This window comes from Cryptomeria japonica, chromosome 8 (assembly GCF_030272615.1).
Source record: "Cryptomeria japonica chromosome 8, Sugi_1.0, whole genome shotgun sequence".
NCBI classification, from domain to species: Eukaryota; Viridiplantae; Streptophyta; class Pinopsida; order Cupressales; family Cupressaceae; genus Cryptomeria; species Cryptomeria japonica.
This window is the reverse complement of record NC_081412.1, coordinates 633,467,498-633,478,518: the sequence shown is the minus strand read 5'-3', so window position 1 is coordinate 633,478,518 and position 11,021 is coordinate 633,467,498. Positions and strand designations below refer to the sequence as shown.

General features: G+C 36.5%; 1 protein-coding gene across 1 annotated transcript; it reads left to right on the top strand.

The window, feature by feature from the left end:
* Positions 1-5,483: 5,483 nt before the first annotated feature.
* On the top strand, positions 5,484-8,077 carry LOC131045137 (receptor-like protein 6). The gene is made up of 2 exons (XM_059210617.1): positions 5,484-7,694; positions 7,745-8,077. The coding sequence occupies exons 1-2, from the start codon at positions 5,484-5,486 to the stop codon at positions 8,075-8,077; spliced, it is 2,544 nt and encodes an 847-aa protein (XP_059066600.1).
* The last annotated feature ends 2,944 nt before the right edge of the window (positions 8,078-11,021 follow it).

Genomic DNA, 11,021 nt, shown 5'->3' with positions numbered 1-11,021 from the left:
TTGCAATACTATAAGGCATTTCATTGAAAAATTTCTAGACAGCAAGGGAGGAGAAGCCTCTTGCTACTTTGTTGATTTCAAAAAAGTTTTTGACACTATTCCTTGGGATAAGCTTTGGTACAAAATGGAAGAACTTGGGGTTCGAAAGGAGTTTAGAGCTGCTATTTACAAACTTTATGAGCGGGTCAGAGCTAAAATCATAACTAAAGAGGGCATGTCAGAGTGCTTTGGTAGTGACATTGGGGTCAAGAAGGGATGTCCTCTTTCTCCCACTTTGTTCAGTTTATATATTGATAAACTTGAAGAATGGTTAAACAATACTAATGGGGAAGGTATTCAGTAGGCGGGATACGTGGTGAAGTTGCTTTTATATGCAGATGACCTTATTCTCATTGCTAAATCAGCACACGGTTTGGAACAACATTTGAAGGCTCTTGAGCTCTTTTGTCAAGAGGTTGGGATGCACTTGAATACCAGCAAGACTAAAGTCGTGACCTTCTCTTTGAAAAAGAAGTAGCAACAAGTCAAATTTATCTTCAAGGGCAACGCCTTAGAAGTAGTGACGGATTACAAGTATCTAGGAATTGATTTTCACAATAGGCTTACTTGGGACACATGTAGATCAAAGAGGATACAAGAAGGTTGGAGAGCTTCATACCTTCTTCAGAATAGATGTAGAAAAGAAGAGTTATGGGATTGGAAAACTAAGAAAACACTTTTTGGTTTGTTAGTGGTGTCGCTTATCCTTTACAGGTGTGAAGTATGGGGGAATAGCATTTCAAATCATAAATGGTGACAAATAGAAAGAATTCAAAAGCACCTAATTACCGACAGTCTTAAAGTCAAATCAATGATTTTGTATGATATTGTTTTAGCAGAAGTTGGTATGTTTCTAATTGAAGCATTAGTGGCCATTCGATTTTTATGTTATCTAAAGAAAGCTGAAAATATGGATAAGCACCACTGGCCCAAAATGATCATGGAAGAGGGGGAGCTAAATCGTAGGAAAAAGAACTAGAAAAATCAAAATAGCAAGTGGTTGAACAAGTGGAACATAAATCATCATGACTATCCTAACACTAAAGAAGAGATTAAAAAGTGGGTGGTAGAATTTATTTAAGAATGTTATGTGGACAAATCAGCTAGGCAGGGAAAAAACATACTATATCAAAGAGTTTAACCCCACCTAGGAACATGATGAAAAAGTGTATTTGAGATCCGTGATCAATGGAAAGGCCAAAATTCTAATTGCACAGTTAAGGATGGGATCTCATAATTTGAGATATGAAACTAGTAGATGGAAGGTCCCCAAAGAGGACTGGGAAGAAAGGACGTGCATTTTCTGCAGTAAGAGGGCAGTGGAGATAGAATGACATTTCATCAAAAAAATGTGCAGCATATGACGATATCCGCAATCAGTTTGTTAACGAATTAAAGGTGGATAGCTTGAATGAGATTTTTGAAGAGACAAGAATTCACAAAACAAGGAGTTTCCTAATAAAGATCCACATCAAGAGAACCAACATAAAAAAGAACTTGAAAATGGGCTAGCATGTTTCATCTTGATCCCTTAGACCGTTGGGTCTCGTGGACGTAATTAAAATTCAATTATTCAAATGGGTAAGCTTTAAAACACAACTGGTATTTGACTGAGGGATACTCCAGCTATTGACAGCTTCTGGATAGGTAGAATAGACAACAAACTTAATGAAATTGAAAGCTATTGAAGGGGATTATCTACTTTATCATAAATTGGGGAAGGAACATGGAAATTTGGGGTAGGGGGGGGCCTGCCAAATAATATTGCTGAAAAGTTTCTGAGTCTTTCCCAAAAAAGAAATCGATGGTCTTGCAAATCTGCCAAGGAGAATATGGGAGGAGATAAAGTTTCTGAATCTTTCCCAAAAAAGAAATCGATGGTCACAGGAAGGACGGACGTTGGAGAAAGGTTGTGGACTTGGGATTTATAGCCGCTAGCAGCTATTTCTTGGAAGTTTCGATAGCCTTTTCATCAAATCTATTTCCTGCAAATAATGCAATAAGGGCATCCCGTGAGCCGACATCACTTTGAGGTATTTTGTCAAACGCTTCAGGTGCGTTGTCTTAGGTTTCCACATTCCCCTGCATATAAATTGTTTTCAACTGTACTACCCGACAAATATCCCCCTACCATCATGCTTGATGCATGCCCATACCCTGTTCAAAAGCTCCCATTTTATCAAACGTGGGCAGGTTCCGAGCAAAGGTTGTTGAATCAGGATTTATTCCTGCCAGATGCATTTTCTAAAAGCTTGTAAAGCCTTTTCAACTGGCCTTTTTTTTGTGCATATCCTGCAATCATGACCTTCCACGAGATCACGTTTCTTGGAGGCATGCTCTCAGATAGTTCCCGCGCCTCTTTGATCATGCCACGTTCTGTTACCCTGTTTACCCATGCATTTCTAACAACAATTTCTGTCAAAAATTCTCCTTACCGTTTTGCCCTGATGCTATTCGAAACCCTATTGCAACAAAACCTGTTTTTACACAGGACGATAGGATACTGGCAAAGGATTTGGCTTTATGTCTGTCATTTGCGTTTGTAAGCCTTTTTAGTAAATCCATTCTACACATGCCTTGCAAACTTGATAGACTATGTGACAATGCATCGAGGGATTTTTGCAATCTGCTTACTTTCTCATACCAACTGAAATGTGGAAGGATGGGGATTATTCCAAATTGCCAACAGGAAATTGTGGACATTAAGGCCCCATATATATATATATATATAATCTAGTTCATACAAGTTTACAACTTAAATTTTTTATTCTGTCTAATTACATAACATTATTAAAATATAATAATCTAATTGAATACAAAACATGGATTTATTTGATATCAAAACATATTTTAGAATAATCAGAATAATAGTAACAAAAATACCTTTCCTATTTCCTTCCTCAAAACTACATCTTCAGATTACTCATAGAAAGCGTCAGATTTTGGATATGCTATTTGTGCCTAGCTATAGTTAATTGTTGCAAAACAAACCATATTGAAAATCTTACTGATTTCATATAAATTACCTTTCTATTGAGTCAATAAAACTAAACGACTTTAAATCAACCTCCTTGTTATTTATATGGTCATTCTAAGTTTATATAGTTCATTTATGAAGAAATATTATTATCTTTATGTTATTCGTGGAGCATATCACTTGATATTATGGATTTTACTTGACATTGACATGTCTAACTTTTGATCTTGGGCTTGATTTATAGGTATGGTCTTGACTGTAGTTCTGATTATGTAGTATCAACTATTGCTATCATGTCAATTATATGATAATGAGTTTATCGATGCTACATTTTATCAATTTTTATTTTTAATGTTGCTTATGGTAGACCTCGTCCATTATAGTAGATTGGAATGCACTAGATGCATCCACCATGAAATCTAATAATGGGAGAATACTTATTCCTTATTATTGAGTTATATGTAAATACATAGTAGGATGGTTAGTCTAGTTATAGATAAATTAAGTGCAATGTTGTAGGAAGTTCTTGAGATGGTGGTAGTATGAGTTGATAATCAAAGTGTTCCATCTTTCACTTAATTTAGTTTATAGAATTTGCCTCTCTAATCTTTCCAAGAGAGCATATAGTAAGTAATTACTATATATGTATGCATTCTTTATGTGAATTTTGTAATGGAAGGTCTACTTGCACTAGCTTTGAGTTGGATATTTTGTTGAGCTTGAAACAATGTTATTTAATTCTACTTACCTGTTATATTGGAAATGGTTATAAGAGTTACTAAATAGGGTCTGATATATTTTGGTTTATGTTGGTGCTTGAGATACTTTACTTACTCAAAGATGTCATGTTGATTTACTTCAAGATTGTGGTTTACTATCATTAGGATCCTATGCGTAGGTCCATGGTAATACCTTTTTAGGAGTTTTATGTATGACTGAATTGTGTAATCAAACTGGTTAGGATTTTGTCTCCATTTCACCTTAGTGGGTGGTAGCCTCCGAGGGAACAATTTGGGGTATGGGACACTAGAAAGGGTTGCATACCTACTCTTATACTTTATAATTGATGTGTTTCTAATTGTTTTATGAACTACGATGTCTCTGCACCTTCACGTAGGCAAGGCCATCTACGATGAGGCCCCAAGACACTAGGTCTGGCCCTTAGGTCTATCTCTTCTAAATTTTATTGATCTTTCCACATTCTCCCATATTTAAGCATAGCTTGTTCTTCTTTTCACATTCAATAGTTGTCTATTGTATGGCTGGTTTAGTTAAAGGGATGATTGTGCATATTATGATGATCATGTATCTTTTATCTTCTAGCCTTGTGTGGAACATCTAGACATGTAGACATATTTTAGGTATAGGTATGGGAGAAAACAAAAGTACATCATGCAACTTGGGTAAGAAGGAGGTATGTTGCTTTGCAAAATAATAGAGGCATTACTTATTGTATTAAAAGAAAAATTTAATCTTGATTGAAATGGTTGTTGATTAATTGATACTATACCTTTCAATTTACATGTGCATTATGTTGTGACGTAAAGTAAAAGTAGCATTATGTTATTATTCTAACATTTATTCTTGGTTGGAAAAGGCACATGTTGATTGATACTATCACCTTTACCTTTGCATACTCTTTATTTAGTGATGGAGAAAAAAAAAAAAAAATTAAAAATACAACATGAATAGGTTGTGTAATGTCCATTCAACATGTAAAGTTTGGGCATTACACATTGTTAGTGAACTGTACATACATACATACATAATGACTTGTACAATCTATAAAATTAAAAACATTTCAACATATCAATATTATTGAAAATACCAATGTTTAAATTTTGAACAAAAGAAAAAAGTAATTAAATATACAAAAGTGGGCACACTATAATCATATATGAAAACCCATAATATGAATGTACTACAATGACCAAAACATTGTTAGTGAACTGTGTATACATACATACATACATAATGACTTCTACAATCTATAAAATAAAAAACATTTCAACATATCAATATTATTGAAAATACCAATGTTTAAATTTTGAACAATAGAAAAGGCGGCAAGTTGGACTGGCGAGGTGTGATGTGCTGATTTATTGTACTACATTAACCAAGACATCTACTGATAATTGGTCAATGTTGGAAATAATTGAAATGAAATATAATCTGAGAGAATTTGTGTGGTTACAATTTACATAGTTAATTTTCCATATTGACACGGCAATTTCCTGTTTCCCACGTTAGCCTTACCATCGTATGACTTTTCCATCCTTTGAAAAGTACATAAAAACGACAAAAAATTTATTGTGTGGATGTCCTCTTTCTTTGCAGACGCGGCACTCTTCACACAACAATATTTAACCACAGTAATTAAGCGATATATTCATCATTCTTTTCCCCTGATTTCTGATGATCTCTTTTCTTTCAAAGTAAAGATAATAAGAATTTAGTGTCCGAAAACATGGAAGCTACGTTTTCATCTGGCAGAGTTGCATTTGCAATCATAACAATATTATGCTGCTTCACTTCCCCTGCAATTGCATGCCCCTTCCCTGAAAGAAATCTTCTCCTGGATTTCAAGGCAGCCGTTGTAGATGAGTATAACACTCTAACTTCCTGGCAAGGATTCAATTGCTGCACGTGGAGGGGAGTCGGTTGCAATCTCCGCACAGGCCATGTTTCTGGACTGTATTTGAGTGGATACAAATTGAAGGGTAACAACACTTCATCGCTGTTCCAACTCGCACAGTTGGAGCACCTCGATCTCAGTGACAACCTCTTCAAGGGTAAATTTAGTCCTCCCCATAATCGGAAGTTGAAGAGTCTCACTTTTCTTGACTTGTCATTTGCTGGATATGTAAATGAAACCTCTCTGGGTTCTGTAAGGGAATTTTATGTGAGTTTGGAAAGCGTATCAAATCTGGTGAGCTTGGAATACCTCTCTCTTGCTGCAGTGAACATCTCTGCAAGCAAAGAGTGGGGTGAAGCTGTTGGCAGTCTATCCAACATTCAAAAACTCCACATGTCTGACTGTGGGCTTGGAGGACCAATTCCCAATTCCCTTCTCAACCTCACCTCTCTCCTTCACCTCGATCTCTCAGAGAACTATTTGTCAGCACAAATACCAGCTTGGTTTGAAAATATGACTGCCCACTTGCTCTCACTTGATCTCTCTTGGAATAATAATCTTGGAGGAGACATTTCTTTCATTCGACAACGAAAGTCTTCTTTGTCACTAACCAACATTGATCTTTCAGGGACAGCCATGGAGGGCCGAATTCCATCTGCTGTAGGAAATATCTCATGCTTGGAGTATCTTCGTCTGAGAGAAAGTAGAATTGAAGGTGAGATTCCAGCTGCTACAGGGAATTTGTTGTTCTTGCAAATTCTTGATCTGTCAGATACCAGAATTGAAGGTGAGATTCCATCTGCTACAGGGAATTTGTCATTCTTGCAAATTCTTGATCTGTCAGATACCAGAATTGAAGGTGAGATTCCAGCTGCTATAGGGAGTGTGTCGTCCTTGAAGAGTCTTGACCTGTCTAATACCAGAATTGAAGGTGAGATTCCAGCTGCTATAGGGAATGTGTCGTCCTTGAAGAGTCTTCGTCTATTTAGTACCTCTATTGAAGGTGAGATTCCTCTCTCCATAGTCAATCTCTCTAAACTTGTTTCTTTGGAGCTGTCCTACAACAAGTTAACTGGGGTAATCCCACCTTCATTGGACTCACTTTCTTCCCTTGTTAGTCTTCACCTTTATGCCAACGAATTGAATGGTACGATTCCATCTACAATTTCAAATCTTGTTAACTTAAGAAGCCTTTGGCTCGACTCCAATAGTTTAAGCGGCCTCATTTCCCTTTCCGTATTCGATAATCTCACTAGACTTAATGACCTGTATCTTTCTTACAATCACTTAACTGTAAACATTGACTCAACATGGATTCCGCAGTTTAAGCTTTCCTATTTGGGACTAGGCTCTTGCAATTTAGATAGAATTCCATCGTTTCTTGTGACCCAATACGACTTGGAATATCTAAACCTATCTGCTAATAGTATCCCAACAAATATTCCATCTTGGATATGGAACTTACCCAGCCTTTATAGTTTGAACCTTAGCTGTAATCAATTAACAGGGTCATTGCCATCTAGACTAACCTTACCCAAGTATTTTGACTCTCTAGATTTGCACAATAACAGCTTACAAGGTGCTCTTCCACTTCCTCCTGCTGGTGCTTATCTGCTGGATCTGTCGATGAATCAGTTTAATGGTTCCATTCCTACTGATATTGGTGCATATCTTCAAAATACAGAATTCTTATCCTTGTCGAGGAATAATCTCAGTGAAGCGATTCCAGATTCTATTTGCACTTCAGATTTGCAGGTTCTCGACCTTTCAAATAATACTCTGAGCAGTGTCATTCCTCCTCATTTAACCAGGAATTGTTCTTTTCTTAGTGTTCTAGATTTGGCGGAAAATCATCTGGAAGGTAAAATGCCAGTAGAATGGGGCAACATTTCAAAGATTCATACATTGAAGCTCAATGGTAATCATTTGAGAGGAGTTATTCCCTCGCCCATTTCAAAAGGCCGATCTCTGCAAGTATTGGATTTGGGAAATAATGATTTGGAAGGAACCGTTCCCACTGGATTGGAAAGCTATCACAACTGCGTGTGTTGGTCTTAAGGTCTAATCATTTTCATGGCAGTATCCCACGCCAGGTAATTGGCCTTCCGAATCTTCAAATTCTGGATCTTTCTGGCAACCACCTTTCAGGAGCTTTTCCAAGCAACCTTACAAACCTGCTTGCAATGGTCAACGCATCGCAGAATAATTCAAACCATCTCGAAGGATACAGTTCAACTGGTGCTACGTACGCAAATCAGATTACAATTTCCTGGAAAGGTTGCGATGTTGAGTTTGTTAAAGTTCTTTTCATTCTTAAATGTATTGATCTTTCAAACAACAACTTATCTGGGAGCATTCCTCCCGAAATGGGCTCTCTTCAAGGCTTGATAGCCCTTAACCTTTCAAGGAATCATCTCAGTGGCTGAATCCCAAAAACAATGGACGCATGGATCAGCTAGAGTCTTTGGACTTCTCGCTAAACAGGCTGAATGGCAACATTCCATTAGAACTTCAGTTGCTGAGTTATTTGCAGTTCTTGAATCTGTCTTACAATATGCTTGATGGAAAAGTACCCCGCGGGGGGCAGTTTCTAACGTTTGTGGAGTCGTCCTACTTAGGCAATCCTAAGCTATGTGGGATTCCATTTACCAATGTAACTGTCTGCAACAACTATTCTGGCTTTGACAACTGCACAAGTATTGAGAGAATTGGTGAAGCAGAGAATTCAGATGGTGAAATGATAGGATGGGCAGTGGGACTTGGATTGAGTTATGGTTTGGGATTCTCTATTGTGATTGGAATATTGACTTTCAATAAAGTGTGAAAACTAGAGCCTTCAATTTGTATGATGTTGTAATTTTAGCTGTTGATCGGCGTATCGGCGTATAAGAGGGGATAGATGTAAGTATATAGCATAAGAGGGAATAAATGAAAGTATATAGCATCGTATAGAGGGTTTTGCTAGTATATGGAGTAAGTTTTCTGTTAGTATATGGCCAATATAAATTTATAAGCATAAGGCGAGCTAGAAATTGTTGGTGTTTCTATGACGTAAAAATATTATGTTGTTATACCATAGTTTTATTCTAGATAGACAATAGTATGTATATAAGGAAAATTGACATTGAAATAAATTTTAGATTTTTATCTATAAACTTCTTCGATTTGAATTGGAGATATCTAATATGGATTTCTAACATTTGATCATCAAATTTAGTTTACCTTATTTTATTGTTTTCAACAATTTATCCATTAAACCCCTTTTAAAATATACATCACTAATTCAAGGATAAAAAAATTTGAATGAGTCATCGTTGAAAAAAATTCAAACCTTAATTTAAATATGTGATCCCATGATATTTAGAAAATTGTATGTAATAGATGGCATTTTGTACATAATGATTAAGCATTGATGAAGATTTTTTTTTTTTTTTTTTTTTTTTGATCGGTAAAAGGCCGAAGCCAAAATTTTATTAATATTAAAAATAATTTTTACAGTATAACCCCACTCGCTGCGGGTGCTGGTAGGAAAGAGTGTGGTCGAGAAAACCTCCAGCCTTGCCCGGGACAAAAGTCCTATACCTGATATAGAAATATACGTGGGCATTCCCACGACTCGAGCTTTGTCAAGATTTCATAAATACATAGGTCCGTGGGCATACCCACTACCGAAAAAATTAACAATTAACAATTTACAAATTATAATGACCATGATAGTTACAATTTTGATCACATTTTGAGATATCATTCTGCGGTCCTATAACTTCAAAGGGAGCTTATACTTGGTGCCGAGTTGAGTCCTTCCTCCTGAAATGCATAACACTTTCCTTGACAACCAATGGTCAACTTATCAACTTTAAGAATAAATTTACCTTAGGCAGTGAGACCTTGTTCTGAGAGTACCTCATTAGAAATCATGGTTAGCAATTTAGAGCATAATAATCATCCTAAACAGACCATAAAGGAGTGGGATACATACTGGTAAGATAAAAATACAAAAATACATGTAATCTTATTTATAAACATTAGTAACATCTACCTAATCTTACTAAATAAATAAATTAAAACTACAAGTAATAATCTAGATATCATTATGCAGTTAATCGTTAGTAGAGGACCTAATGAAAGAGAACCAGAAAACATCAAGCCGCCCACATCTACATCATGACTACAAATAATGAACCTAGATTAATTCTAGCATTAACAACTTATAGTACTATTAAGGTCCTTAGGAGAACAGTCAGTCATATGGAGAGACCTCTATATAGGTATAGACTGGTGACTCTAGAAAGATCTAGTAAGCTCCATCGATAGATGGAAGAGTTAAGAAGGCGGTACACATGTAGGGGTGAGCACGATCAAGGGAACGAGTGTCGAGTAATTATATGCCACAAGCAAATGCATATATTAATGATGGCAAATCCAACTAATAGTTCAGCACCGCAATCATTCTCTAAAAGGGAAAGCGGAGTAAGCAAAATCCCCTAATGCTAACAACATCTCAAAAGGAGGATACAATCAATAGTGAAACTATAAGTTATCAAGACTAGGTATAAAAATATAGGAGAAAACCAAAATTAAATTATTCCAAAATGGATATACCATTTGCTCCTAAATTAGCTAGATTGTCTGCGTCAGAATTGCCCTCCCGATAGGTGTGTTTTACAAGAATCTCAGGGAAGGACTCAAGAATGTGATTAATTTCTTCAATTTTAGAATTTAGTATCCAATTTGGTGTCTTTTTAGTTCTGATGGCATTAATGATAATTTGAGAATCTCCTTCAATAATTAATTTTGGAAAATTGAGTCTTTTGCAGATTTTAAGGCCTTCGAGTGCCGCCAGGCATTCTGCCATGTTATTTGTAGTGGGTTTGATGGGTTGAGAGAATTTAGAGATAATTTCTCCCATCCAGTTCCTGATAATCCCACCAATACCTGCAACCCCAGGGTTGCCTTTGGAGGCCCCATCAAAATTTAGCTTGACCCAACCTTTCTCCGGTGGGATCCAGGTGCAATTAGACCTATTTGATTTTGATTTGTTACCTCCTCTACCAAAAAGTTTTGGTACGATCAATGAGGGCCATTTTAGTCTGATCTTGTTGTCCCAAGTTCTGAAAGAGTCTTCGTAGCACGTAGTGTCTCACAGTTTGCTATTGATCTTTTCTGATATTGAAGCTTGGATTTTATTAGTGATGCTATTCCAATCTAATTTATGGTTTGTAAAGATTCTTCTGTTACGTTCCTTCCAGACTTCCCAAACTAGGATGGAGGGGGATATAATCCATATGTCCTTATATAGGTTGTCTTTGTACAGAGCTGGCCAGGTTTTGAGGTGGCCCAACAGGTCCGCAGGTAGAGCAGACTTCCAAT

What these genes read in the sequence shown, in the direction of transcription:
- LOC131045137 (XM_059210617.1), top strand. Translation starts at nt 5,484, where the DNA reads ATGGAAGCTACGTTTTCATCTGGCAGAGTTGCATTTGCAATCATAACA. An exon ending in TGGAAAGCTATCACAACTGC is followed by an intron (nt 7,695 to 7,744) that starts GTGTGTTGGTCT and finishes ATCCCACGCCAG; the next exon opens with GTAATTGGCCTTCCGAATCT.